The sequence below is a fragment of the Cnephaeus nilssonii genome (genome assembly GCF_951640355.1).
Source record: "Cnephaeus nilssonii genome assembly, chromosome: 4".
Lineage (NCBI taxonomy): Eukaryota > Metazoa > Chordata > Mammalia > Chiroptera > Vespertilionidae > Cnephaeus > Cnephaeus nilssonii.
Window position 1 is genome coordinate 102,192,765 of NC_137075.1, and position 27,799 is coordinate 102,220,563.

The 27,799-nt window shown below is 52.7% G+C and overlaps 3 protein-coding genes across 9 annotated transcripts in view; 2 read left to right on the plus strand and 1 right to left on the minus strand.

The window, feature by feature from the left end:
- The first annotated feature begins 211 nt into the window (after positions 1 to 211).
- On the plus strand, positions 212 to 5,981 carry HSP90AA1 (heat shock protein 90 alpha family class A member 1). 2 transcript variants are annotated; one of them, XM_079767968.1, is made up of 11 exons: positions 212 to 365; positions 883 to 1,044; positions 1,140 to 1,506; positions 1,846 to 1,979; positions 2,574 to 2,894; positions 3,053 to 3,218; positions 3,377 to 3,567; positions 3,673 to 3,820; positions 4,041 to 4,309; positions 4,594 to 4,927; positions 5,212 to 5,981. In XM_079767968.1, exons 2-11 carry the CDS (start codon positions 883 to 885, stop codon positions 5,319 to 5,321), a joined length of 2,202 nt encoding a protein of 733 aa, XP_079624094.1. In that variant the 5' UTR covers positions 212 to 365; the 3' UTR covers positions 5,322 to 5,981. The 2 variants fall into 2 exon arrangements, with proteins under 2 accessions (XP_079624094.1, XP_079624095.1); XM_079767969.1 differs by having other exon boundaries at positions 229 to 365; positions 754 to 1,044.
- A 5,271-nt stretch (positions 5,982 to 11,252) lies between these two features.
- LOC307098119 (uncharacterized protein) lies at positions 11,253 to 24,830 on the plus strand. 6 transcript variants are annotated; one of them, XR_013813403.1, is made up of 10 exons: positions 11,253 to 11,553; positions 12,460 to 12,527; positions 14,832 to 14,936; positions 16,599 to 16,735; positions 18,911 to 19,071; positions 19,990 to 20,129; positions 20,778 to 20,828; positions 22,521 to 22,975; positions 23,410 to 23,553; positions 24,421 to 24,830. XR_013813403.1 is itself a non-coding variant. In XM_079768657.1 (8 exons), exons 5-7 carry the CDS (start codon positions 20,019 to 20,021, stop codon positions 22,968 to 22,970), a joined length of 612 nt encoding a protein of 203 aa, XP_079624783.1. In that variant the 5' UTR covers positions 11,253 to 11,553; positions 12,460 to 12,527; positions 14,832 to 16,735; positions 18,911 to 19,071; positions 19,990 to 20,018; the 3' UTR covers positions 22,971 to 22,975; positions 23,410 to 23,702. The 6 variants fall into 6 exon arrangements, 1 of the variants encoding a protein (XP_079624783.1); XR_013813402.1 differs by having other exon boundaries at positions 14,832 to 16,735; positions 18,911 to 19,067; XR_013813404.1 differs by lacking the exon at positions 16,599 to 16,735.
- A 207-nt stretch (positions 24,831 to 25,037) lies between these two features.
- The window catches only part of DYNC1H1 (dynein cytoplasmic 1 heavy chain 1), a 72,261-nt gene continuing 69,499 nt past the window's right edge, over positions 25,038 to 27,799 (minus strand). The window contains exons 73-78 of the mRNA XM_079768656.1: positions 27,421 to 27,632; positions 26,799 to 26,952; positions 26,124 to 26,266; positions 25,828 to 25,996; positions 25,538 to 25,665; positions 25,038 to 25,342 (exon numbers count right to left, since the gene is read on the minus strand). Of these exons, the coding sequence (XP_079624782.1) occupies positions 25,214 to 25,342; positions 25,538 to 25,665; positions 25,828 to 25,996; positions 26,124 to 26,266; positions 26,799 to 26,952; positions 27,421 to 27,632 (935 nt within the window). The 3' untranslated portion in view covers positions 25,038 to 25,213. The remainder of the gene's footprint in view (positions 25,343 to 25,537; positions 25,666 to 25,827; positions 25,997 to 26,123; positions 26,267 to 26,798; positions 26,953 to 27,420; positions 27,633 to 27,799) is intronic.

Sequence of the window (27,799 nt, forward strand, 5' to 3'; positions counted from 1 at the left end):
CCCCCCGCACCCCGCTCCGGGCCAGAGGGTTACCGCCCGCCCGCGCGCGCAGAACGGAGGGGGCGGGGCAGGGCTGGGCCGTCGGCCCCGCGGGCGCGAGACCTTCCCGAGAGTTCCGGGCCGCGCAGGCGCGCTGCGGCGGCGGTTGGGGGTGGCGCTGGCGGCGGCCAGGGCGCAGGCGCAGGCGCGCGGCCGCGGCAGCAGTTGGGGAGGGCTCTTCCGGAAGGTTCCGGAGGCTTCTGGAAAGGCGCCGCGCGCGCAGGGCGGGCCCGCGTCTATATAAGGAGGAGCGGGCGCCGTGCGCCAGTTGATTCTGCGTCCTCGTGCGGTGTTGCTGCGGATCCTTTGCGGACTCCTAAGCCAAGGTGAGGGGGCGTCTGGGGGCCTCTCGGGGGGCGGGGGCGAAGGACGTGGGGCTCAGGGGTGATCAGGCGTGCGCGCGCGGGCCGGCGGGCGGCGGGCGCCCGACCCGGAGCCCCTCGGCCCCGCGGGTGCAGGGCAGGCTCGGTGCGCGGCGGAGGCCTTGGCCTGCTGCGGGCCCGCACCCCCCTCGGGAAGGGCGGTGCGGCGGGGGACCCTGCGGGGAGGGAGGGCCTCCCCTCGCCCGGAAGGCCTCTCCCGGGACCCGGACCGCGGGTTCGAGCCGCAGCGAGGCGGCGCCCGTTGCCCGCGGCCTGCAAGCGACTTGGGCTCGGGTGGCGCGCGCCCCTGCAAGCTGCGCGGCTCGGAATGAGGTCATCCCTTTGTCGGCAGCCTCCGGTTTGCGTTTCCCCGTCGTCTCGCGTGTCCCTGAAATAAAGCCCCAAACACAGTGGGCGGCCGCAGCGCTGCTGGGGACGTGTTGTTGCGCGCGGTTCCAACGGGCTGCTGGGTCGTTTGCAGATGCCTGAGGAAACCCAGACCCACGACCAACCGATGGAGGAGGAGGAAGTGGAGACGTTTGCCTTCCAGGCAGAAATTGCCCAGTTGATGTCACTGATCATCAATACTTTCTACTCGAATAAAGAGATCTTTCTGAGGGAGCTTATTTCAAACTCATCCGATGTAAGTGGCCTTTTCCTGCAGCGTTGCGTTTTGGTTTGGGCATAATTTCACCATCTGGGGCTCTTGTGTTTTAACAACGTGTATTTTCTTGATAGGCTCTGGACAAGATCAGATACGAAAGTTTGACAGATCCCAGTAAACTAGACTCTGGGAAAGAGCTGCACATCAATCTCATTCCAAACAAGCAAGACCGAACCCTCACTATTGTGGATACTGGAATCGGGATGACCAAGGCCGATTTGATCAATAACCTGGGCACTATCGCCAAGTCCGGGACCAAGGCGTTCATGGAAGCTCTGCAGGCTGGTGCAGATATCTCCATGATTGGCCAGTTTGGTGTCGGGTTCTATTCAGCCTATTTGGTTGCTGAGAAAGTGACTGTGATCACCAAACACAACGATGATGAGCAGTATGCCTGGGAGTCTTCTGCAGGAGGATCCTTCACAGTTAGGACTGACGTAGGTAGGCACCTGATGGCATAATTTGCTGGGTAAGCCAGTGGCCTTGGAGGTAGGGGTGCGTGGGCAGTGGACCCCAAAGAGGCTGTGAAATTTGCCTGACGTTGGGGGGTGAGAGCTGGTGAACAGCGATAGTGTAATAGCCTAGCATCAAGGTTATTTATCTTGGGCGAGGCAGTTAACTGCTGTGGGACTGACTCCATCCAGGAACGGTAACGCTTGCTTTGTAAATTTGTTTAAAAAGTGTTAGGTATGGCTGTTGAGAGCTGAATAGATTGTAGTTTTTTACCCTGATATGGCCATTGAGATGGAAATTGAATTGGTTTCCCTGCTTCTCTTCCAGGGGAACCCATGGGTCGTGGAACAAAGGTTATCCTGCACCTGAAAGAGGACCAGACGGAGTACTTGGAGGAGAGAAGGATCAAAGAGATCGTGAAGAAACACTCTCAATTTATCGGCTACCCCATTACTCTCTTTGTAAGTTTCTATGCAGATAACCAAAGGGACTGAATTAAAATGTTTAGTCCTTTAAGATTTAAGGCAAAGACCCAAACTTTCAGTAGTTACTGGACTAGTCTGAAGTTCTTTCTTATTGCCAGGGTACCCGGGGCTATCAGTAATAATAAAAGCATAATATGCTAATTAGATGGGACCTTCTGCTATGGGGGAAGTCTGGGTCCCGGGTGCCAGAGGAAAGCTGGTGCCGGCAGTCCAGGGAAGGAAGGCCTTACTCCCCCCCGCCCTCCCCCCCATTAAAACTTGGTTATTTTAATGGGTCTCAAAATTCTGTGACAGGTTTTTGGTCATTGTTTCCATTAAAAAGTACTGATTTTAAAAACTAATAACTTAAAAACTGCCACACACAAAAGAACCAAATGGTCCACAGAACATTCCAGGAAGGCCTACTCTTGCACGAATTTCGTGCATCGGGCCTCTAGTATTTAGTTAAAAACATCAAGTATTCGTGAGAAGTTGCTTGTTAATGTTTCTCGGCTAATTTAGGCTTTGGTATAGAGTCTGTACCTTCATTTGGTTAATTTTTTCATTCTAGCATGTGACTTTTTTTTGCAGGTGGAGAAGGAACGTGATAAAGAAGTCAGTGATGATGAGGCTGAAGAAAAGGAAGAGAAAGAGGAAGAGAAAGAAAAAGAAGAAAAGGAGTCCGAAGACAAGCCTGAAATCGAAGATGTTGGTTCTGACGAAGAGGAAGAAGAAAAGAAGGATGGTGACAAGAAGAAGAAAAAGAAGATCAAGGAGAAGTACATCGATCAAGAAGAACTGAACAAAACAAAGCCAATTTGGACCAGAAATCCTGATGACATTACTAATGAAGAATATGGGGAATTCTACAAGAGCCTGACTAATGACTGGGAGGATCACTTGGCAGTGAAGGTGAGTGACTGCCGAGTGCGGCCAGACCAGTCTGCCTCTGCAGGTTCTGTCTGAAGCAGTTACATTTTCTCATCCCAGCCCTTCTCCCATAGTGCTTTGAGATAGGGAACTACAAGTGTTTATCCACTGATTATGACTTAGCATGTGTTTTATTACAGCATTTTTCAGTTGAAGGACAATTGGAATTCAGAGCCCTTCTTTTTGTCCCAAGACGTGCTCCCTTTGACCTGTTTGAAAACAGAAAGAAAAAGAACAACATTAAGTTGTATGTTCGCAGAGTTTTCATCATGGATAACTGTGAGGAGCTGATCCCTGAATACCTGAGTAAGTAGAGCTGGGTATAAAGAATGACCACTATCATGGTAAAGTCATTCTTAATTTAAGCACAGGGGCGGGGGATAATTCATCTTTGGTTTTTGGGGCTTACTCGTATTTGATTGATTTTTGTCCTTAGAGTGACTTTGGTCTTTATATTCTTTCAGACTTCATTAGAGGTGTGGTGGACTCTGAGGACCTCCCTCTAAATATTTCCCGGGAGATGTTGCAACAAAGCAAAATTTTGAAAGTTATCAGAAAGAATTTGGTCAAAAAATGCTTAGAACTCTTCACTGAACTGGCAGAAGATAAGGAGAACTACAAAAAGTTTTATGAGCAGTTCTCTAAAAATATTAAGGTTGGTATAAACACATTTGAGCATTAGTAATAATGAAACTGGCTTCTCAAATTTTAATTTTTTTTTAATGCAGAAAGTTTTTCTAAAGCTAATGTTATGTTTCAGCTTGGAATTCATGAAGATTCTCAAAATCGGAAGAAGCTCTCTGAGCTATTAAGATACTACACATCCGCTTCTGGTGATGAGATGGTCTCCCTCAAGGACTACTGCACCAGGATGAAGGAGAACCAGAAGCACATCTACTACATCACAGGTAATGGCTGATAAGTGGTCATGTCACCCATGGTGCTTGGAACCTCACAGGAGCTGGGTGTTTTCTCCCTGTGTGGCTCTCTCTGTACATTAGTAGGTGTTGATCTAGGCAAGGTAGTTAACTGAGCTGGCCTTATCGGTGGTGGTTGGTTCTGACTAGATAAGAAAAGCCAAGGGGGGTGACACCTTGTGGAAGGTCTAAAAGTAATTCTTAAACACAGGGGAGACCAAGGACCAGGTCGCTAACTCGGCCTTCGTGGAGCGTCTGCGGAAGCACGGCCTAGAGGTGATCTATATGATCGAGCCTATTGATGAGTACTGTGTGCAGCAGCTGAAGGAGTTCGAGGGGAAGACCTTGGTGTCAGTCACCAAAGAGGGCTTGGAACTGCCAGAAGATGAAGAGGAGAAGAAGAAACAGGAAGAGAAAAAAACCAAGTTTGAAAACCTGTGCAAAATCATGAAGGACATCTTGGAGAAAAAAGTAGAAAAGGTGTGTTAATTCTACCTACATTTGCTAATTTTTGACACTTCTTAGAAGTGTTAGATCCCATCCCCCCGCGGCCCCCCCCCCCCAAAGTTAAGCCATACAATGTACTTGCAAACTTAGGATAGAAAACTTTTAACCTTTCTATTCATTGGGATATCTAAGTTTGCAAGTACATCATATTTCAGATTCCTTAGATTTCCTTTCACAATAAAGCTGGCATAGGTGCTGAGAAGTAGTAACAATCTTTCCAGCCCCGGACATCTTAACACTTAATACTTTGATTACAGGTGGTCGTATCAAACCGGTTGGTGACATCCCCATGCTGCATTGTCACAAGCACATACGGCTGGACAGCAAACATGGAGAGAATCATGAAGGCTCAAGCCCTGAGAGACAACTCAACAATGGGTTACATGGCCGCGAAGAAACACCTGGAGATAAACCCAGACCATTCCATCATCGAGACCTTAAGGCAGAAGGCGGAGGCAGACAAGAATGACAAGTCTGTGAAGGATCTGGTCATCCTGCTCTATGAGACCGCGCTCCTGTCCTCTGGTTTCAGTCTGGAAGACCCCCAGACACACGCTAACAGGATCTACAGGATGATCAAACTTGGTCTTGGTAAGCCTGTGTTGTCAAAGAGAAACTTGCCACATGATTGTTGGGGGGGGGAGGGGGGAGCGGGGGTAGTAACTTAACTTACAATTGGGATTATGCCATCCCACTTGAGAAACTAACGTGTTGAAGGGGTGGATAAACAGGTCCCTAGTCCATAAAGGCAAAGAAATGGAACAGACTCAAATATCCTATAATTGCTTAGTGTTGAGCGGTTATAAGCCAGCAGTAGTATTAGGCTAATTAATTGGTTTTAAGAAATCTAATACGTGGCTTTTATCTCCAAAAAGGTATCGATGAAGATGACCCCACTGCTGATGAGAGCAGTGCTGCTGTGACCGAAGAGATGCCGCCCCTGGAAGGAGACGACGACACCTCACGCATGGAGGAAGTAGACTAAGCTCACCTGGAGGACACCTGCACACATGTTCAGTTCTTTCCCTTCATTCCCTTGGATGATATATTTTCAAGGACTTTTTCCTTTATTTTTGTTAACATTTTAAAAATATGTATGGCATGGCAACTACTTAAAGGGAAGTCCGGGTTCCTTACCTCCTCTATGTGTGTGAGACTGTGATATTCAGGCACTGAAGCCGGGCTCGTTTTTCTTTCCTAGTTCCATGTCGGCCTGTTTTAACAGAATGGGGTTATCTTTGTTGTAAGATACGTGTAGCCTAATGTTTGTTAGCTTTGTGGTCTGAAGTGTTTATCTCTCAAGCAGATTCCTAAGTAGACCAAATCTTTGTTTCTAAAGTGTTCTGAGATGCGTGGTTAAAACAACCTTTGTCCCCTAAGATCTACTTTTTGAGCCTGACATCCCCTGTAGTTATCAAATGCATGTACTCTAGAAGTTAGTGTGCTAAGCTGACCAACACGATGGTAGTAACTGTCCATAGGGTTTGTCTCCAAAGAAAAGGATTGTGTAGCATAGCAGAAATATAAGCTACCTAGGCATGTTGTAAAGCCGTTTGAAAGTAACTCGGCAAGTTTTGTGAATAGAAGTGCAGTGCTCATCACATTCCGCTTTAAAAAGTTATGGCAAATACAGACAAAAAGAAAAGTTATGTGCAAGTGTCTTATTTGGGGGCTGTTGCTGATGTAACAGCACTGGGTATGCACATCTTGCCTAGGCAAGGGGAGGGAATAATCGATGGTTCACATTGACTACCTCAAGTCTTCTTCGACTTCCCAGGGACCCAGGTTTCAGGGTGTCATCAGGCAACATGCCCTTTGTCTGATACAGTCTCTCATTGAGCATTGTACATTAGCTTTGGTATGTCCAAGCGGCATGTTACTGGCATTACTGAAAAAGAGCCCCTTAAAACCTTGGCCTTAGTATCTCAAAGTTCTTTTCTAAATCTTCTGTCATCCCCCCACCCCCAATATCTTGCCTTGTTTTTTTTTCTGTTGCTTTATTGAGCTTCAGGTAAGAGGCATGTCTAGGTGGCCGAGTTGCTGGTATTAGTAGGAAGAGGGTGATCATTAGTATCAAAGGAAACACCTAGGGTCCCTTCTAGGTACCGGGGACAGTGATAGCTCAATTAGTCTTCCAGTCCTGAAGCTGATTATTTTTAGAAGAATTGGTGGTAGGTCCATACAGGACTTGGGTTTGTAGTCTAAGACCACCTATAAAGGGTGTTAGTAACTGATGGGGAAAGGAGCGTGGGATTCCATACCCTGGGAAAGGCCAGTACCCTAGTGCTCAGCAGGTTCTTAGTGGCCTGGTGAACACTAATCGCATTTACTCCTTAAAGTCTTCTGAGGCAGAGGTTCTTAGGAATTACTTGAGGTGTCAGTATTTGAGCTCACATTTAACTCCACAGCCCATAGTCTTTCTGCTGTTGTGTTTACTGAGGTTACCAGCTGGAGGAAGTGGGTGTACTTGTTGGAGCTAGGGCAACAGGGAGGTTACAATGTCTCCTAAGAATGTTCAAGACTGAATTCAAATCAAAGCAGCAGGCACTTGAGGGATCTGCCAACTGACCCTGCCCCAGAGCATTTATGGCAAGTAGGCAAGTACTGTCTCCACTGTCCCCAGGAACCCCTGTGCTGGAGATGGGACCACCCACAAGGGTCACTCAGCCCAACGGGCATACACCCTACTGGCTTCCCAGGAAGCCACCACCAGGAGTCTTCACCTGCTTTAAAACCCAATGTGACTTCACACCTGTCAGCCGGATCCTGCTGAGAAGGAGGGTAATGATGCTGAAAAAGCAGAGGTACAGACTGGAAAAGGTAAAATTGATTCACAAAAATGGTCTGAGAACTAATCCCTGAATTTAGCACAGTCCTAGGAAAGAAGATCAATATACAAAGACCAATTGAATGTGTTAGCAACACTTAAGTAAATCTTTGTGTTCATTCACAGTAGCATACTAAATGGAAATTTACAAAAAGGCTTTGTAACACCTGGACACAACAGAAAATATTCGAGACCTAGGTAAATAAATACCGGTTCCATGTTGGAAAACTGTAGTGTTAAGATAAGGGTTCTCCTGAAAAGCATTAAGTGAAATGAGCCAGTCATAAAAAGCTACCTACTATGTGATTTAATTTTTATATAATTCTAAAAAAAGCAAAGGTGCATCAGAAAGTGGATAAGTGGGTGGCTGGGGCCAGGAGGCTTAAGTGGGATTGATTGCGAGGGGCGAGAGGGAACATTTGGAAGTGTCCAAAAACTTCAGTGATTACATGGGTGTATATATATTAAAATCCATAGAGCTTAAAATGGGTGGATTTAATGGTGTACCATGCCTAATAGCAAATGAGAAAAAGAAAAGCAGTCTACTGGCATTCAAAAGTGACGAGCAAGTCGCTGGACCCCTTCATCCTTACCTCATTTGTAAATGAGACCGTACCTTCAAGGCTGTTCTGCCATTTTCTAGGTAAGGGGGCTTAGCAGGTGCCTGCATTACCAAGTGCTCACTAATGGACAGCTATTACTTCCCAAGACTCCCCTCCTCAGGTGGGACTTTCCTCCCTGTCGTCCTGTGAGGTCACTTACTCAGGTTCACGTCTGCCACAGATAACGTCCTGGAGTGTAACCTCCTGCAAGCCCCAGTCTAAGCCTTGCTCCGCCAGGAAGTTTTCCTAGACTTCTAGGGAACATCCAACTGAGAACCAGCCCAGTTCAGTTGAGGGGTGGGGGTGGGGGAGGCACACGAAAAGGGCGTCACTTGGGGAAGGGGGGCAGAGCCAAACAGTGATGGCAGCTGCACTGAGGCCCTGAGGGCCCCAGCAGAGGTTTAAGGACAGCAAGGAGGGGCCAGGCGTGGGCAAGCTCCTGGGAGGCGCCAGTGGCTGACAGGAAGCTGACCTCATTTCAACAGGGGAGCAGGGTGCCTCCAGGATGAGGGAGGGCCCATCGCCAGGCTGGAGAGCCTGGAGGGCTCGTTCTTGGGAAGGAACATGTGGACGGTCTGATGAGAGCGAGAGCAGGAGGGTAGAAATCACTGTGTCTTGAACATTAGTCCCGGTAAACACATTTTACCATTTTAAGTGTACAGTTCAGTGGCATTAACTGCATTTAAAATGTTGTGCAGCCATCATTAGTATCTATTTCCAGAACTTAAAAAAAAAAAAAGGATCTGAGAGAGGAGGGGAAAGGGGGCAGGAGAGATATGTGAGAACCCCTTTCATGTCCCACGTGGTTCAGGGTTCCGGTTCAGAGTTCGGGTTCTGGAGAAGGCCGCACACAAATGAAAAGACTAGAAAAGTATTAATTTGGGAAGATTGGGGGCCAGGCGGGAGCCCACCTCTAGTGGGAGGACTACCCCCTGCTCTGGCTTTGCTATCCCTTTTATTAAGGTTATGAGATACACCCATATCCTTTAGGCAGGAAATTCCAACAATAGCCAATCAGCAAGAATTTACAAAAGAGTAACAGGTGGAGGCTGCTTTACCAATGTCTCAACTAAACAATGAGTGATTAGCTCCGACCTTTCAGAGCAATTAAGGTTGACCAGCCTTCCAGATTCCCTGTTCACATCTCTTTGTTAGTGACAATGATCAGTTTCCAGCAGAGATTGATTTGTTGTTCCACTTATTCATGTATTCATTGGTTGCTTCTTGCATGTGCCCTGACTGGGAATCAAACCCACAGCCTTGGTGTATTGGGATGATGTTCTAACCAACTGAGCTACCTAGCCAGGGCCTATTTCCAGAACGTTTTCATATCCCAAACAGAAATCTACTCATTAAGCAGTAACTTGCCTGTGATGGGCCTCATACCCCCAGGACCAGGCTAAATCCTCCCATTGTCTGGCCTCAGTTTCCAAAAGACCCCTGTAGCCTCTACCTTTGTGGCATTTCTCACAATTGTCCTGGGGTGACTCATTTTAGGTCCCTCCTGCCTCCCTGCTGCCTGTCCCCAGGAAGGCAGACACGCCAGCCCAGTGCACCTGGGACTTATTTGTGGAATTGGATGAATAACGTATATGTAACTGTTGTGTTTCCCCCTTCCTACGGGGATGGCCATTTGCTTAAATAACTTGGTGTAATTTGGGAAGCTTTTGTTCCCTTTTCTAAGCCTTCACGATCTGCTCCAACCTTTGAAAGTGTGATTCCAGATTGCTCTGTAGGAAGGAACATCGCTTCACCTCCCTGGGAAGAACGTTCCAGGAAGCCCGGCTCTCAGTGAGTCACGGCGTATAAATAGCAGCATTCAAGTCTGAACGAAGATCCCATGGTGATATGCAGAACCAGCCTGCCGAGCAGATCGTCCACCAAGGGTGTCGGCCTGCTCAACACACACAGCATCTTATGCAAGTTCATTAGGGCCTCAACGCTTGACCAATGTGTGTTCTAGAGCTGGGACAGGGGTCCCAAAAGAAGCACTGTTTTTTAAATTCCAGATTAGAAAAACAACCACCCTAACAAGTCAGCATGAAAAAGAATTGATAGGTCAGCTACCCGCTTGTTCCATGGCTGAAGGGATGGAGACACAGCCCCTAAACCCCCTCCTGGCTCTCTGAAGTGCCTCCTGGATTTTGTCACGTTTTCATCTGTTCCTTACCACGTACGTCTTTGTAACTCAGACATACACCAGGTGCTTGTATGATGAAATGCACAAGTCAGAATAAGGATGTGCATTCTCACCAGTTCTCAACACTGCACTGGACATTGGAGCCAGGGCCATTAGTCAAGAGAAAGGAAAAGAAGGCATCCTGATTGGACAGGAAGGAGTAAAAAGTATCTCTATTTGTGGATGACATGATCTTTTATAGAGAAAATCATAAGGACTCCACACACACACACACACACACACACACACACAATCACTATTAGAACAAGTTCAATAAGGTTGCAGGATACAAGATCAATATTTAAAAATCAGTTGTATTGCCCAGCCAGTGTTGCTCAGTGGATTGAGCATCATTCCATGCACCAAGAGGTCCAGTCAGGGCATATGCCTGGGTTGCAGGCTCGATCCCCAGTAGGGGGCATGCAGGAGGCAGCTGATGTTTCTCATCATCGATGTTTCTATCTCTCCCTCTTCCTTCCTCTCTCTAAAATCAATAAAGACATTTTAAAAATCAGTTGTATTTCCATACACTAACAAGGAACAATCCAAAAATAAAACAGTTCTATTTTTACAATAGCAAAAAAAAAATACTTAGAAATAAATTTAACAAAAGAAATGTGTGACTCATGCTCTAAAAGCTACAAAAATGTGTTAAAAGAAGACCGAATAAAAGAAAAGACATTCCGTGTGTGTGTGTGTCTGTGTGTGCTACAGATTCAACACAATCCTTATCAAAATCCCTGCTGATTCTGAAATCCACATGGAAACGCAAGGGACCCAGAAGAACCAAACCATCTTGAAAACAAAGTTGGAGGAGCCACACTTCCTGACTTCAAAATTTGGTAATAATAATAATGTTGACGGAGCAGCTAACATTGTATGTGGCATCTTTAATTCGCCAGTTCATCACTCATTCAAAATAAGTCGTTGAGCAGTTACCGTGCGGGGAGGTGGAGGAGAGTGAACATCCCTGGGATCTCAGTCTAAAGAGCCGCGTAGAAACCAACAGGCAACTTCTAGAGAGGCTGGTCTGGCCTGCAGGGGGCGCTCGGGGGAGCGGCTCCAAACCGGGATTCTGGAAGCCAAGGCAGGCTTCCTGGAGGCGGTGTCAAACGAAGCCGCTAAAGTTAAGCTAGCGGGGATGGAGGCGGGGTGAGGGGCGCATCTCTGGCCGAAGTCAGGGCTGTGGGCAGTGGGAGAGGAGGGGCTCGGAGCCCCCCCCCCCCCCCCGGTTTAGGAGGAGCGGGCGCGCCTGCCGCCCTGGCGCGGGCCGGTTCTCAGGAGGCGAGCGCGAGGCCAAGGGAAGGGCTTGGACCGCCCAGGGCACGAGGGAGTCGCTCAAGGTTTTGTGGGAAAACTGGGTCCTAAAAACGGCCTCGCCGGCCCCGCGGGGAGCACCGACGGCTGGGCCCGGTGGGAGGAAGGATCTGGAGCTTCGCGGAGGGACCGGTGAAGCCGCGGGAGGCACTCCGCCCTCCCCGGGGTGCGGACCGGACTCCGTCGCCATGGAGACGCCTGTGACGTCACACAGCACCGGCCTGGCCCGCAGACCTTCCTTCCGGACCCAGGAAGGTTCCCTCTGGGCACAAAGGGACATGCCGTTCCGAAGGTAGGTGCGGTGACGGCCCCCGCTGCTCTGAGTCAGCATCCCGGGGCCCCCAACCTGAGTGACAGCGCCTAAGCGGACTCTGGTGGCCCCAGCTTGAGTGACAGCACCCCCATTCGGAGTCACCCTCGCGCCCCAGTTCCTTGCCACCCCCCAGCTCCAGGCTCGGACAGGCGGGCGCCGCGTGCGGGGCCAGGTGCTCGGGCCACGTGCGCCCGCCCCGCCGAAGTGCTGCCACCTGTGGCCCCTTTTCTGGGGCCGCTGGCCGGGATAGGAGAGGGGTGCCTCCTCCAGAAAGAGGGGGTCCTGAGGCCGCCCAGCCCCTGCCGTGAGAGTGAGGACGTCACCCCCCCAGAAGGGGGGGTGTCCCTGCCCTGGGAGAGTGAGGACGTGGCCACCACACCCCACTCCCACCCGGTGCGGGAATCCCTGCCTGAGCAGTGAGGAGTGAGGGTGGCGCCCACCCCCTGTCGCTGGGGTCCCCGCTTCGGAGACCCTGGTGTGAGGGGGGCTGATGTGACAGGTGTGAGGCCTGAGGGACTGAGACAGCGCGTTCCCCGCTGGCCTCCAACCCGGGCGGCCTGGGCCGGCCCTGCCCCGGGAGCGGGCCTGGGGCCGCGGGCTGCCCCTGCTTTGCCCGCACAGCCGCCGGCGCTGGGCGGCGGGGCCAACCCCACCCCACCCGCCCCCCAAACCCGCAGCAGAATGCCTGGCACCCGCGCCCAGGGCGGTTAGTTAGCATCTGCTGGCCACGCCACTCCGGAGTTCTCCGGAATATTAGTTTAACCTGCGGTTTCCTCCGAAGCAAAGGGATTTGAAACAAGAAATGATTCCCTGCGGTGCTGTGCTGCCGTGTCCTGTGGCCTCCCCCCGCCAAACGGGGTCCCTCTGTTTTGGGTTTGGGTGTAGAACTCTGTGAGCTGATGGATTCTGCCAGGAGCCCAGGCACTGAGGAGAGGTCCGCCCACAAACACCAGGTAAAACCAGGCCGGAGCCGAGCGGGTTCTCCCTTGAAAGCGCGGCCCACACCGTCTGGAACATGAGTTGCACGTTTGGACTTTTTTTCAGTGGCATAGGGACAGGAGATTGCAGAATTGGGGGGGAAAAATACACTGTTAATTCTTTTTTAATCTGTTATATCTCAGAATAATTGTACAAAAATGTGTCTGGTCAAAATAATACCAAGTCTGATATGAAGGTGTTCCTCTTCAAAACCAACCCGGGACAAGCGGAAGGAAGGAAGAACTGTGATTTGTGCTCCACAATCCAGGCCTTGCTGTCCCCGGAGAACCAGCCTCGCCCCTGGTGTGTTCCCGTTCTCCGGGGGCGTCCTCCTGCCGTTAGGGGTCAGGTTCAGTCCCCACTTCCCCTGGGCGGTCACACGTGAGCACGTCCTGAGCACGGCCCTGGCCCCTGGCTGTGGAGACGACGAAGGTGTTCACGTCAGGATGGGTTCTTGTTACAAGCGTGTGTGAAGGACGTAGCACGTGTGTGCGTGTCTTTGTGTGTCTGTGTGTATGTCTCTGTGTGTGTCTGTGTGGTGTGTGTCTGTGTGTGCATGTCTCTGTGTGTGGTGTGTGTGTGTGTGTGCCTGTCTCTGTGTGTACTAGTATGTTTGTGGTTTGTGTGTGTGGTGTGTGTGTGGTGTGTGTGTATGTGTCTGTGTGGTCTCTCTGTGTGTATGTATGTGTCTGAGTGTGTATATGTCTGTGTGGTGTGTGTATGTGTGTGTGGTGTGTCTGTGTGTGTGTCTGTGTGTGTGGTGTGTGTGTGTGTATATGTCTGTGGTCTCTGTGTGTATATGTCTGTGTGGTGTGTGTATGTGTCTCTGTGTGTGTCTGTGTGTGTGGTGTGTGTGTATGTGTCTGTGTGGTCTCTGTGTGTGTATGTGTGTGTGGTGTGTGTATGTGTGTGTGGTGTGTCTGTGAGTGTGGTTTGTCTGTGTGTGTGTGTGGTGTGTGTGTATGTGTCTGTGTGGTCTCTGTGTGTATATGTCTGTGTGGTGTGTGTATGTGTCTCTGTGTGTGTGTGTGTGGTGTGTGTGTATGTGTCTGTGTGGTCTCTGTGTGTATATGTCTGTGTGGTGTGTGTATGTGTCTGTGTGTGTGTCTTTGTGTGTGTGTGGTGTGTGTGTGTGTGTGTGTGTCTGTGTGTCTGTGTGTGTGTCTGTGTGTGTGTCTGTGTGTGTGTCTCCTCAGGAACGCCGTCCTCACAAGCGCCCTGCTCTCCCGGCTCCTGGCCCCGGAAGGGGTCAGCTGTTGGAAGGGGTCTGCGTGTCAGTGGGCAGGAAGAGCCGAGGAAAAGTCCTGCGGGACGACGGGCCTTTTGGGGACTGCCCACGTCTCCCCTGAACAAAGCGAGTCCTCCTCGAAACCGCTTTGGGGAAGAGGAGTTGAAGAGATGATCCTTCAGCACACAGTTCCTGCGAGGAAAGGACATCGGTTCCTGCCCTAGAACCGTTGGTTAATTGTTGAATGTTAAAAAAAAAATTAAAATAAATAAATATTTTATATATATATATATATATAATTAATTTCAGAGAGGAAGGGAGAGGGAGAGAGAGATAGAAACATCAATGATGAGAGAGAACCATTGATTGGCTGCCTCTTGCACGCTGCCCGCCAGGGATCGAGCCCGCAATCCGGACACGTGCCCTTGATCGGAATCGTACCCGGGACCCTTCAGTCTGCAGGCCGATGCTCTATCCACTGAGCAAAACTGGCTAGGGCAAGAGAAAATTTTTAAAAATATATTTGTATTGATTTCAGAGAAGAAGGGAGAGGGAGAGAGAGAGAAACATCAGTAATGAGAATCATTGATTGGCTGCCTCCTGCACACCCCTACTGGGGATGGAGTCTGCATTCCGGGCCTGTGTCCTGACTGGGAATGGAACTGAGACCTGGTTCATGTGTCGACGCTCAACCACTGAACCATGCTGGCTGGGCTAAGAGAAATTTTTAAGTGTGGTTTTCCTTTAAAGGGAAAATGCCAAGATGAGTAAAGCATGGAGGCCAGCCTAGAGGCAACCTGTTGTGACACACACACACACACACACACCCCACACACACTCACACACACACACACACCCCACACACATACACACCACACACCACACACACACCCCACAGGTCTCTTCCTGAGCAGCAGGCCTGGGCCGTTTTCTCTGACAAAGAGGCGCCTCAGCATGTTCTCTTCTGCTGTCCGGCTCTGAGAGGAGGTTTGCTAAGCCGGCTTTCTGCAAAGACGCTTTGTGTCTGCTCTGATTCCCCCTTCGTCCTCAGGCCAGCGGCGCTCCGCCCACTCCCCTGCTCTCGGCAGCGGGCTCTCTGGACTCCACCTGCACCTCCTGTTTGTAGCCCCTGCCCTTGGAGGCTCCCGGACTCCAGGTAGGAACCTCCAGAGCGGCTCTGTGAGGAGCTGGCTTGTTCCCTCAGGACCACCCTCCTCGGCCTGGCTCCAGGGTGGAGGCTGGGGCAGGTCCCCCGGCGGAGCTATGGGTGGTCAGGCCTGGCCATTCCCTCCCCGGGACGGAGGAGGCCGCCCTGGCCCTGGGGATTTGGACTGTTTGGACTTGCCTTGTGAGCAGGCGTTCAGTCTGTTATTATTTTAAAAAATGTCTTTGCTGTTATCCAGTGTTTTCCTAATGCGTTAAACATTCCATTTACAACGTGAAGTTTAAAAGACTTCACTAGGAAAATTTACCAAATGTTCACCTTCATTTAAACTTGTGTCAAGTTCACATCGACCCTTTGCCATCTAGCACCCTGCACTGGCCAGGTGATGAGTGACAGTGCACGCTCTGCCTTCCGTTTCTGTTTTGTTTGGGCTTTTGATCCTCCTGCTGCAGCATCACAGCCGCCTGAAGCTGCGAGTCAGGATGGACGGGTGGGGCCCGGATGGACAGGGACACAACCACGGACTGGCCAGAAGTTGGTTTGCTGCTCCCTAACTTTCCTATTGTAAAACTTCAGGTTACCAGGTTGTGACTTCTTTAAAAAAATTTTTTTAATATACTTTTATTTATTTCATTTTTAAATATATATTTTTTAAAAATATATTTTATTGATTTTCACAGAGAGGAAGGGAGAGGGATAGAGAGTCAGAAACATCGATGAGAGAGAAACATCGATCAGCTGCCTCCTGCACACCTCCCACTGGGGATGTGCCCGCAACCAAGGTACATGCCCCCGACCTGAATCGAACCTGGGACCCTTCAGTCCGCAGGCCGACGCTCTATCCACTGAGCCAAACTGGCCAGGGCATCATTTTAAAATATGTTTTTATTGATTTCAGAGAGGAAGAGAAAGGGATAGAGGGATAGAAACATCAATGATGAGAGAGAGTCACCGATCGGCTGCCTCCTGCAAGCCCCCCTGAAATCAATAACAGTCTTCAACCTGTGTGCCATGAGGAATTTTTTTAATCCCCACTTCTTCTTTTAAATATGTTTTATTGATTTCAGAGAGGAAAGAGAGGGAGGGATGGAAACATCAATGATGAGAGAGAGGCAGAGTCAGCTGCCTCCTGCACGCCTCCTACTGGGGATCCAGCCCACCAACCCGGCATGTGCCTTGATCAGGAATCAAACCATGACCTCTTGGTTCCTGGGTCGATGCTCAACCACTGAGCCACACCAGCCAGGCATGAATCCCTAATCCTGAGCCAGGCATTGTGCTAGGTACTTTTCATGCTATACTTTGAAAAATATATTTTGTTTTAATTGATTTTTTGGGAGAGGGAGAGAGAGATAGAAACATCAACGATGAGAGAGAATCACTGATGGACAGTCAACCACTAAGCCACACTGTCCAGGCTCATGCATACCTCTCACAACAGCCCTCCAGGGCTGAGTTTTTATTATCTCCACTTTTCAATGAGGAAATGGAGGCTCAGAGAAGCCGAGCAACTAACCCAAAGTTACTAGGTGTACCGGGTAGTAATGGAGGATTTTGTTTTAAAAAGAAAACACGATCATTTCAAGAGAAACATCAAAAGTGCTAATTCGAAGTAATGTCCATCGCTAGCTACACATTTCCCCCATCTTTCAGGTGATTTGTGGATACCGCCCCAATAGAACTTTTCTTGTTTTGAGGCAAACCATTCAGAGACCCAATTTTCCACTTCTTCGTACGTTTTGAAGTGCGTGTGCCATCGATCGGAACAAGTGGTAATCTGAAGGAGCAAGGTCTGGTGAATATGGTGGGTGGGTTAATACTTCCCAGGCAAGATCTTTTAATGTGTCTTTAACTGGTTTTGAAGTGTGTGATGGTGCGTCATCATGAAGCAAAATTACTTTGCCGTGTCTTCTGGCACATTCTGGTCGTTTCACGATCAAAGCGTGGTTCAAATTGATTATTTGTTGTCAGTAGCGATCAGTATTAACGGTGTCACCTGGTTTTAGAAGCTCATAATACACTACACCAGTGATGGGCAACCTTTTGAGCTTGGTGTGTCAAACTTCGCCAAAAAACTGAGCATAACTCGGGTAGTGTGTCACTTTGAGGAAAAAACATTATTTCGCAAATGTTTCATCCTCAGGAGCAGCAAATGTTTCATCCTCGGCATGTTGCCTACTCAGCGGCCGCGTGTTATCAGAAATGGCTACGCGTGTCAGTGCTGACACGCGTGTCATAGGTTCGCCATCACTGCACCACACCTTCCTGATCCCACCAAACGCAGAGCATTGACTTCTTTCCAAAGTGATTTGGCCTTGCAGTCCATGTTGACGGTTGAGCTGGATTAACCCATGATTTTGTGCGTTTGGGATTCTCAAAATAATTCCACTTTTCATCGCCAGTCACAATTCGATGCAAAAAAGACTCTTTCATGCCGTTGAAGCAACATTTTACTGATGACTTTTCGGTTTTCCATTTGTCTTTTATTCAGTTGATGTGGCACCCATTTTCCTTCCTTTAAAAAATCTTTCCCATTGCTTGTAAACGATCAGAAATTGTTTGCTGAGCAACGTTTAATCTTTCTGCAAGTTGTTTTTGAGTTTGACACGCATCTTCCTCCAATAATGCTTGTAATTGTTGGTCTTCAAACTGTTTTGATTGACCCGGACGTTCTTTGTCTTTCACATAGAAATCATCACTTTTAAAGCATGTAAACCAGCGTTCACAAGTATCTTGAGATGAAGCATGTTCACCATAAGCTTCCCAAAGTATATGATAACTTTCAGCAGCACTTTTCTTCAAAATAAAGTAATGAATTAAAACTTCCCTCAAATGCTCTTTTTTTGGCACAAAATTCGACATTTTTAAGTGTAAAAATATCTATGATGTTAACACCTTCAGAAAATTTGACATATGAAGTTTTGAAGCTTGTCAATACAACAAAATAGCATACATATCAAATCGCATGTACTGTATATGTGTAACTCCATCTATTGAAAAAAATCCGCATTATTATTATTTTTTAAAAATATATTTTATTGATTTTTATAGGGAGGAAGGGAAAGGATTAGAGAGCTAGAAACGTCGATGAGAGAGAAACATCGATAAGCTGCCTCCTGCACACCTCCTACTGGGGATGTGCCCACAACCAAGGTACATGCCCTTGACCGGAATCGAACCTGGGACCTTCCAGTCCACAGGCCGACGCTCTATCCACTGAGCCAAACCGGTTTCGGCAAAATCCGCATTATTAACTGGTACACCTGGTACACAGCAATTGACAATCTGGAGACTCCCAAGTCACTACCTTCACAGGGGGAGGGAGTTATTTTTTTGCCAACCTGTTTCCTCCCCCTTTCCCCTCCCTCCTTGCTGTTAGCCTCTGCTTGGTGAGCTTGCATCGTTACTCTGGCCCAGAGACCCAGTTAGGGGCTCTCCCCAAGGGAACTGACTAAAGCAATCCCCGGCCCAAGAGGGCCTCCCTGAGCTGAAGTTTTAATCAGCCATCACTGCTCTTCCCAACACTCTGACCTGCCCAGGGCGACACCAGCCCAGGCTAGCTCGTGGCAGGAGGCAGGACTGGTATCCAACCCAACAGCACAGCTGCAGCCACCCTGCACCAGCACGGGAGGGTGTGCCTGGGCCCCTGCCCACCCCGCCCCCTGGCCCACTGCCCGGAGGATTTTTACAGCAGGCAGTGCCTGACTATGTAGCCAGGGGCACTGACCTCTTTTCCCTTGGATTGTCAAAAAAATGATAACAGCCAACACAGCAAGAGCTGTCTGGTGTGAACAAATCAAAATTATACTTTTTTTTTTTTTTGTCAGATCAAGAAAAGATGTATTTTTGGTGTGCTGCAGAATGTTAGTAATTAGTTTATGTGCCATGAGATGAAAAAGGTTGAAAATCGCTGCCTTCGGGTCTGGAGTGTAGAATTTTGTGTTCTCTGGACGTTTGCTTTCCAGGCCTGGGAACTGGTGTTCCAAGGAGCCCAGTTTGGGAAGCCTGCATTGATCAGGCAAAGCCTGTGGCGGTGGTGCCTTCAGTGACGGACACTTTCCCACAGGCCCAGCGGAGCCCCCCGGGATTCTTGAGGAAACCGTGACATGAAACTCCACGGAGGTGGGTAGTCTCTTCTTCTCTTGGTTTGTTTTTATTTCATTTATTTGTTTTTGTTTTGTTTCATTTATTTTTATTGATTTCAGAGAGGAAGGGAAAGGGACAGAGAGAGAGAGAGAAACATCAATGATGAGAATCATTGATCAGCTGCCTTCTGCAGGTCCCCTACTGGGGATCGAGCCCGCAACTGGGCATGTATGACGGGGAATCGAACCGTGACCTCCTGGTTCATAGGTCGACACTCAACCACTGAGCCAGGCTGGCTGGGCTCTTTGTTTTCAGAGTGGATGTTCTCTCTGTTCTTTGGGTGTATAGTGTTTTGTTTGGTTTGGTTTTGTGCTTGCTTCAGTAGCACATACACTAAAAAAAAAAAAAAAAAACATGGAACGACACAGAGAAGATTAGCATGGCGCCTGTGCGAGGATGACGCAAATTCATCAAGCATTTCATATTAAAATATATATATATATTTTTTAACAACTTCAAACATTTTAGGAAAAGCTCTGAGTTTATGTCACCTTGGCCGAGTCCGTCCCCAGCCTGGGCTTAAATTTCTTTATCTGTTAAAAAACAAAGCAAAGCAGCGGGGACTTTTGAGCTGGATGTGTCCCTCTGCACTCCAGGGTTCTAGAACCTTCCGTGTTAATGTGCGTGGGATTTTCCCAGGCCACCAGCTGCCTGTGGGTTTTCTTTTGACTAAAACTTTTTGAAAACTAGATTTGTCTGACCGATGCATACCTTACGGTGAAGCTCACCCTTTGGGCCCACAGCTCTGACCTTTGACAAATGTACCCCGTGGAGCGACCACCACCGTAGGCAGGACGGTTTCCTCCTTCCAGAAAGTTCCCTCGTCTTTTGTGGTCAGCTCTATCCCGCCTTGTACCCACTGACCTGTGCTCTGTCCCCGTGAACGGGATGTTTGCAGTGAAGTGAGCAGCATCACCGCCCGGAGCCATGGCCAGCGTGAGGTCCAGCCGCCCCAGCTGCATCCGGGCCGCGTTCAGTGCCCCCAGCACCAGGGCCGGCCTGCGGAGGAGGCAGAGGAACGCGCTCCATCGCCTCAAGGTGCTTCCCGCTCGCAGCCCTTTCCCTCTCCCCGGGAATGGGGGGGGGGGGGGCGGGGGGCAGGCAGAGGGCAAGGGGACCCTGTGTGCCCGAGACCAGGAACCCCTGCCCTGGGCCCCGGCCTCCTCGGAAACAGGAGGTTGGCGTCATCCTTCCAGGCCTTTTTCTCTTCCCCGAATCAGAGGTGTTCACATCCCTGTCCTCAGGGAGTCTGTCTTTTGATTTAAGAAAAGAAACGGAAGAGTTGCTTTTCCTGGCAGCCTGGGTTTGCTGGGGAGGGTTCTAGAATGTCTGCCGAGCAAGGCCTGGCCGTGTCCGGACCTCAGCGTCTGCCTCCCAGGGAAGGGTTGGGTGGACCCTGGTTCTCCCCGAGCGAGTGCAGCCGCCCTGTCGGTCCCGGGGGCGTTTTGGGTCCTCCGCCGCCAGGTCTGTCCGCTGCGCCCCTGGTTCCTGGTCCGCGGAGGCCCAGCTTTGCGTCAGTCCCTCGGCCAAACCTCTAAGGGCTGCTGCCCCTGCTCCGGCTCCTCCTTGCCAGCCCCGCCCGGCAGAGACCATTGGCGCGGGCAGCGGGCACCCTTGCTCTTGCCTCTGCACATTAAGCAGCCGCCTGCTCCCCTTGATTGGAAGCTTGTTCAACCCTTTCCCCAGGTCAACCACAGAAAGAGCCACGCGGACTTCGTTGAAGGTATCTGGAGAGAGGTACGTTAGACCATGAGCTGGCAGCCACTCTTAAGTTTTATTTATTTTTAATTTTTTATTAATTTGAGAGAGAGAGAGGAAGTGGTGAGAGAGAGAGAGGGAAACATCAATTTGTTGTTCCGCTTGTTTATGCATTCATTGGTTGTATGTGCCCTGGCCGGGACCAAGCCCACAACCTTGCCGTATCGGGAGGATGCTCTAACCAACTGAGCCACCTGGCCAGGGCCGCCAGCAGCCCCTCTTATGTAGGGAATGGCGGGAGCCGTCCCGAAACCCAAGTCCCCAGGGTGAGCCAAGGGCCAGCCTTGCCAGCTGACCTGGGGAGCAGTCTCCCGGCACAGTGCTGGTGACATATTTTAGGAAAAACTTCATTCTGATATTTAAATTATTTTTACTCTTTCAAAAAAATCTATACTAATAGAAGAAGAATATACCATCACAGTAACGACTGAACAGCAGGCTGCGTGGGGGCAAACAAGGCCGGCAGGGGGGTTAAGTGAGGGACAACCAAACGAATGAACAGCAGGTTGTGTGGGGCAACCAGGCCAGCAGGGGGGTTAGTGAGGGATGACCAAACAATGGAACAGCAGGCTGCATGGGGCGACCAGGCCAGCAGGGGGAGCAGTTGAGGGCAACCAGGCCAGCGCGGGGGGGAGGGGGGGCGGGGGGGGGAAGGGGGAAGTTGGGGGCGACCAGGCTGGCGGTGGGGGGGGCAGTAAGGGGCAACCAGGCCAGCGGGGGGTGGGGGGGGCCAGTTAGGGGCAACCAGGCTGGTGGGTGAGGGCAGTTGGAGGCAACCAGGCCGGCAGAGGGGGCAGTTAGAGGCGGTTAGGAGTGGTCAGGCAGGTGAGCAGTTAGGAGCCAGCGGTCCCGGATTGTGAGAGGGATCCTGGATTGGAGAGGGTGCAGGCTGGGCTGAGGGGGGACCCCCCCCCCCCCGCCCGCTGGTGCATGAATTTCATGCACCAGGCCTCTAGTTTTTTAAATAAAAAAAAAAGGCCCAAAGTATTTTTGTCTGGACAATTGACAAGACTATCAGCTTACAATTAATCAATTTCAAAATTCTCAATCAAAATTAAAATGAATTCCAAAGGCCAGGGGTGAGGAGGGCTGTTACTAGACATCCAAAAAGCTCCGTGGTCGTCGCCCTGGGGGTGGGGGTGGGGGTGGTGCCCGCACTGCGGCTCACCCTGGTGTTCACAGGTGCTGCACAGGTGGCGTGGAGAACAGACCACAGCACCTTTCAAAATAGGGAGCCATTGGACCTGAGGGCTCATTTCAGCTTCTTTCAGCCACCTGTGTGAGGGCAGCGGGCAGCGAGGGCAGCGGGCAGCGAGGGCAGCGAGGGGGTCTGCGCAGGCCTGGTCAGGGCGCAGGAAGGGCCGAGTTTATCCTGCACCAGAGACACTGTGCCCTGGAGGGGTGTGGGGAGGGGATGGGCTCAGGCCCCCTGGTGGTAGGGGCCTGACCCAGTGCTGGACGAGGGCTTTAATCACAGGGCTCGGTCTGGCAGGGCCCCAGCGACAGCGGTCCCTCAGGCGTGTTGGGTGCCACGTGACTAATGCATTTTAAAAGATCTATTTGCGAGGCAGATCACGCCAACTTTGCCGGCATCGGTGAGGGAAGCATGACTGTGTAGACCTGCAGCTCACCTCCCCGCTGCTGGGAGGGGCTCAGTGGCTTTGGCGTCAGTTTTTAGATCCGTATGCGGGTTTGGAGGACACCCCCGCCCACCTGGCCTGTGGCTTCAAGGACTGTTCTCCCGGTGACGTGACCTGCCGCGGGCCTGCGCGCACACCGAGGCCCAGGAGCCCAGAAGTCCACTCGGGAGACCCTCTCTCGTCAGAAGGTCCCGCCGTGAAACCCACCCCCACCGGCGGGGCTCCCGCGTCCCTGGGGGACAACGACGTGGACATGCAGCCCGCAGAAATGACGGAGGAAGACTGGGGGCCCCTCCTCCCTGCCGGGGAGCCCCCTGAGACGGGTCGGCGCATGCAGGGCAGGGCCAGAGTGTCACGGCCGCCACCCAGACTCGGGAGTGAGAAGGACAAGGCACCGAAGCTCTCACTGTCCAAGAGGAAGCTGGAGCTTTTGCTGTCGGAGCCCGAGAAGAGGAAGAGGAGGAAGCAGTACGTGGCCTAGACCAGGTGAGCGGGACCCAGGCAGAGCTCCCGCTGTGGGAGGAGGAACACAGCCCCATCTCATTCTGCTCCTGTCCCACTGGGCCTGCGCCAGGGACCTCTGAGCCGAAGGCTTTATTTTTTGGCAAACATTTAAAAAATGTATTTTGATTGATTCCAGAGAGGAAGGGAGAGGGAGTGAGAGAGAGAATCCTTGATCGGTTGCCTCCTGCACACCTCCTACTCGGGATCGAGCCTGCAACCTGGGCATGTGCCCTGACTGGGAATCGAATCATGGCCTCTGGGTTCATAGGTCGAGGCTCAACCACTGAGCCATCCCAGCCCGGCTGAGCACTGGCTTTGGCTCACTCGGGGGGAGCATGGTCCCAAGGCAGTGGCATCTGAACACGTCAGGGCGGCAGCTCATGCTTCTGCGATTCACAGTGTTCCATTCCTCGCAGGCAAGGACCAAACGCAGCCAACGCCCTCCGCGCCCTCTGCCGTGGCCGCTGTCCGCAGCCCCGGGACCACGCTGTTCCCAGTGCCAATAAAAGGGGTCCCCCGAGGACAGGGCTGAGTGTCCTTTGGCGCCCGGGCCCTGTGTGGTGAGCTGGCTCCTCGCGCGGGTGCTGTCATGTGCCCCCTGGCCCCTCAGGCCCCCCTTCTGCCAGTGAGGACAGGTGGGACCGTGGCCGCTGTCCAGCCGGACCCTCCAGGGCAGGGCCAGTCGTGGTCCCAGAGATTAGGTCCCCTCAGGCCCTATGGGCGGTCGGCGAGGGGCGGGGGGGGGGGGGGGGGTGAGGCTGGAGGAGGCCCTGGCCTGGTGGTGTCACCTCGGGCGTGGGGCGTGGGGTTGGGAGGCCGTAGCGCTTTGGGCACGCCTCATGGGCAGTCCTCAGTGGGGAGCTGGGACCCTGGGCCTGCGGGGACGGCCCCAGGCTGAGGCGGGGGTGGAGTCTCAGGGTGGCTGGTAACTGAGTTGCTGCAGCCAAGTCCGCCCTGTGGGGAGCTGCTCTGGGCTCCCTCCCAGCGGGGCCTCCGGATCACGGGCAAGTTCCTCTCCTGTTCCGGACCCTCATGGCGCCACGTCAGCTTCTGTGCGCGGGACCCTCGCCTGTAAGTGGGGTGGGCTGGAGGGGTGGGCGGGAACGCTCCCCCACGTGGCCTTTCTGTGGACTCTTCCCGGGTGCGAGCCTGCACACCTCCAGGGCTCCCACCGCACACGCTGAGGGTCCTCTTGTTGGTTCAGGGAAATACATTAAAACGGGCCTCAGTTTTCAGTGGACTGCAGCTTTGGACTGCAGTCAGCCACCCCTGAACCTCTGGAGAACGTTCCAGAAGTGGGCAAGCATCAGCTCTGGCTCTAGTCTCAGGCCCCCGGGATGGGGAGCAGCTCCACTGAAGCCCCTGGGTTGGGGGTCAGGGCCTGAGTGTCCAGGCAGGACTCCACTCAACCCTGGGAACTCTCGCAGGGACCCGGGAGGCCACGCCTGTCCGGAAGGGAGGCCACACCCCCCACGTCGCCCTCACGTCCCCCTGAACAGGAGCAGCACTCGGACTGCTGGCGCCTCTCCCCGCCGCCCCTAGGATGTGCGGGAATGAGACGCTGGGAGGAGACGGATGGTGGCAGAGCTGGACGAGGGCCTCACACCCGGCTCCCCCACGAGGGGCTGCAATAGGTATCGGTTATTTATTTTTATTGACTTCAGAGAGGAAGGGAGAGGGAAAGATAAAAACATCGACGAGAGGGAATCATTGATCGGCTGCCCCCTGCATGCCCCACACTGGTGATCAAGCCCGCAACCTGGGCATGTGCCCTGACCGTGACCTCTTGGTTCACAGGTTGATATCAACCACTGAGCCATGCTGGCCGGGCTCAGGTATCGGTTGATGGATCCAGGACACCTGGCTGCTCGGTGTCCCGAGGGCTTCCTACCCAGGCTTGTAATTCAGCAGCCGCAGCCGAGCTCACCGAGTGCCCGTGGCCCAGTGCCCGAGGCGGTGCTGAGAGAGAGAGGAGGCGGGAGCCGGGTCATGCTTAGTGTTTTATTTAATAAAACAAGCCATGCCATCGACCCTCAGAACACGTGCCTGGGCCCGTCCACCTCACCTCCCACCAGTCCTGACGGTCGTCCTCACTCACGCTCCTCCAGCCTCAAACCGGCGACTTGGCTTTGACAAGTGCATGCCTTTCGAAGGTTTTAAGAATGAGTACGTGTTAAATATTGCATCTTCCCCTGCAGACGGGGAGCTGGGAAACGTCGCTCACTCCGTGCACAGGACGGCGACCCCACGCTCGTAGAAGCTGCGAGGGTCTTCCTTGGTGGCGATTTCAAAGTCCACCGTGAAGATGAGGTCTGCCCGGGTGAAGTTCAGGTAGACGGGTAAGGTCACCTGCGAGGAGAGGCTGGGTCAGTGCTCGGAGGGAGAGGCGGAGAGGCTGCAGGGGGGCCTTCCTGCGGGAAGGGAGCTCCTCCTGGACTGCCGACCAGGTGCAGGTCCCGCTCCCGGGGTGGACAGGGGAGGTGACTTCGCTCTGGCTACGGGGTCGTGTCTCCCCGACCACCAAGGCCAGGAGACGCCACCTACCACGTTAGCCTTTTTCTCCGCGTTGGTCTGCTTGACCCAGCGCAGCTGTGTGAGCGGCAGGACCGTGGAGATGGCGTTGGAGAGCGAGAGCTTGTTGTTGCTGCAGGTGGCTCCCTGCAGCTTCAAACCTGGAGGAAGGACCGGCCCGTGAAGAGTGGGAAGAGCCCGAGAATCCACGGCGGGGTGCTCGCGGCTAACCACGGCCCAGCTCAAGCTCCTGCCCTCTGACCACCTTCAACACTTTGGGAGCGACACATGCCCAGTTTCTGTGCGCGGGACCCTCAACTCACCCGTGACCCCAAAGCTGAAGGCGTCCAGGGTGGTGTTCTGCGAAGTGGTGACGTTGACCTCCAGGCAGAGCTCCTCCAGGGACCAGCTGTTGGCCTGGGCCACGTACTGCCGGGTGGCGGTGATGTACGCCTCGGGCACAAACAGGCCGCCCAGACACACGTGGATGTTCTGTGGGGAGAAGCAGCCCCGGTAAGGAGCACGCCCCACGCGTCCTCCCGGGTCACAGCTGGGCCCCCTCTGCCCCCCACCCGCGGCTGCCACCCCTCCCCCAGCCTCTCAGGAGCGCCGTCACCACCTTCAGCTCCTTGGCGCCGCCAGACGCCGCCGCCAGAGAAATGTTCTGCAGCTGTTTGATCCTCTCGCTGAAGTCGGACACCCACTGGATGACGGTCATGCCCGCAGGTACCGTGTAGTGGGACCAGCTGCGCGGCAAGATCCCTGCAAGGAGACCCAGGCTGCCGGCATCAGTTCCCACAATCCCCCAGCACAGACTGGGCCAACCTGCTGGCACTCACGTGGGTCCCCGAGTGTGTCCACAGAGGCGCAACTCCACCCCCGTCCCCAGCGGCACCGCATGCGCCCTGGCCAGGGCTCTGCCTGATCGACAGCAATCAGTGCCCCCGAGGGTGCGTGTCTGGAGGACCCGACGCCACAGCCACAGCCTCTAACCCACAGCTCTGCCTGGAGGGCCTCTGGTGATTCGGGCTCTTGGGGTTGCAGCCTCTAGCCCACGGCACCCCCACTTTTCCTGTCCTGCCCCCACCCCGATATACTGCAGAAGTTGCATAAAGCTTTTAGTTAATGTTCGACGGACCAGCATAAAAGGAAAGCAAATGCCTTTGGCCTGCCTCCCTAAAGCTGCTCAAGTGAGGGGCCCAGCGGCCGGAGGAGAAGCCGGCGCAGAGGCTGTGGTTCGAGACCTGGGGGACCTGCCCTGAGCACAGGCCCGCCGCCCAGCTCCCGAGCACACCTTTCACCAGCTCGTTGATAAGCGTGCGCAGGTAGTTGGTCTGCTTCTTCTTCCCTTCGCACACTTGGACGACGTCAGCGAGATCCTGGCGGACATCCTGCAGCAACTTGGCGCCCATCTTCACTTCTCTCTCGAAGAACCGGAACAGGGGGTCCTAAGGTTGTTCGCACCGAAGGCAGAGAGGAGGGAAGCGGGTTTAGAAGAGGACCCTCCCCGATAACCAGCCCAGGACCACAGTACCGTGCAGGTGCCCACGGCTGCCTGAGCACCATCTGGGCCCGACCTCCATGACGCTGGTTGGACCTGACGGTCCTACTGACAGGCAGCAGCCCAGACCCAGCTCCTGGGGGATGGACAGCCTTCGGGACTCGCAGTTCAGTGAGGGCAGCCCTCCTGTCTGGCTTGGGCGAGAGCCTCTGAGACAGCACTGAGCACAGTCTCCCACCCGGCTAAGAGCATCTCGAGCCCCTGGACTCGGGTGGCCTCGCCCCTCCCGCCGGCCACCCGGCTAAGAGCATCTTGAGCCCCTGGGCTTGGGTGGCCTCGCCCCTCCCGCCGGCCACCCGGCTAAGAGCATCTCAAGCCCCTGGACTCGGGTGGCCTCGCCCCTCCCGCCGGCCACCTTGATGTTGTCCACTGTCCGCTTGAGATGGCTCAGCGTCTGGGGGATGAGGTGCAGCCAGTTGGAGGCGGTGGTGTGCAGCGTCCTCATCCAGGCGGGGCGCCCGTCGGACGTGGAGTCCGCCCGCGCCTTCTTCTCGGTCTCCGCGTAGGCCAGGTCGTCCTCGTCCTCCAGCATCTGCATCTTCAGCATCTTGCTGATCATGTCCACGCCTGGGCCACCGTCCCAGCAGCGGAGGGGGCAGCGAGGCAACATGGAGAGCAGAGAAGAAAGGACTTCAATGTGAGGCCAGAGTGAGTTACCCACAGGGCGTGCAGGAGGCAGCCCGTCCATGTTGCACTCTCACATTGATGTTTCTTTCTCTAAAAATTAATTAAAA

Excerpts from the sequence above, each read along its gene's own strand:
- HSP90AA1 (XM_079767968.1), top strand. The coding sequence starts at position 883 with ATGCCTGAGGAAACCCAGACCCACGACCAACCGATGGAGGAGGAGGAA. Across the intron at positions 3,219-3,376 it reads GCTGATCCCTGAATACCTGA|ACTTCATTAGAGGTGTGGTG; the intron begins GTAAGTAGAGCT and ends ATATTCTTTCAG. Across the intron at positions 4,310-4,593 it reads TGGAGAAAAAAGTAGAAAAG|GTGGTCGTATCAAACCGGTT; the intron begins GTGTGTTAATTC and ends CTTTGATTACAG.
- LOC307098119 (XM_079768657.1), top strand. The coding sequence starts at position 20,019 with ATGGCCAGCGTGAGGTCCAGCCGCCCCAGCTGCATCCGGGCCGCGTTC. Across the intron at positions 20,130-20,777 it reads ACGCGCTCCATCGCCTCAAG|GTCAACCACAGAAAGAGCCA; the intron begins GTGCTTCCCGCT and ends CCCTTTCCCCAG. Across the intron at positions 20,829-22,520 it reads TTGAAGGTATCTGGAGAGAG|TTTTTAGATCCGTATGCGGG; the intron begins GTACGTTAGACC and ends CTTTGGCGTCAG.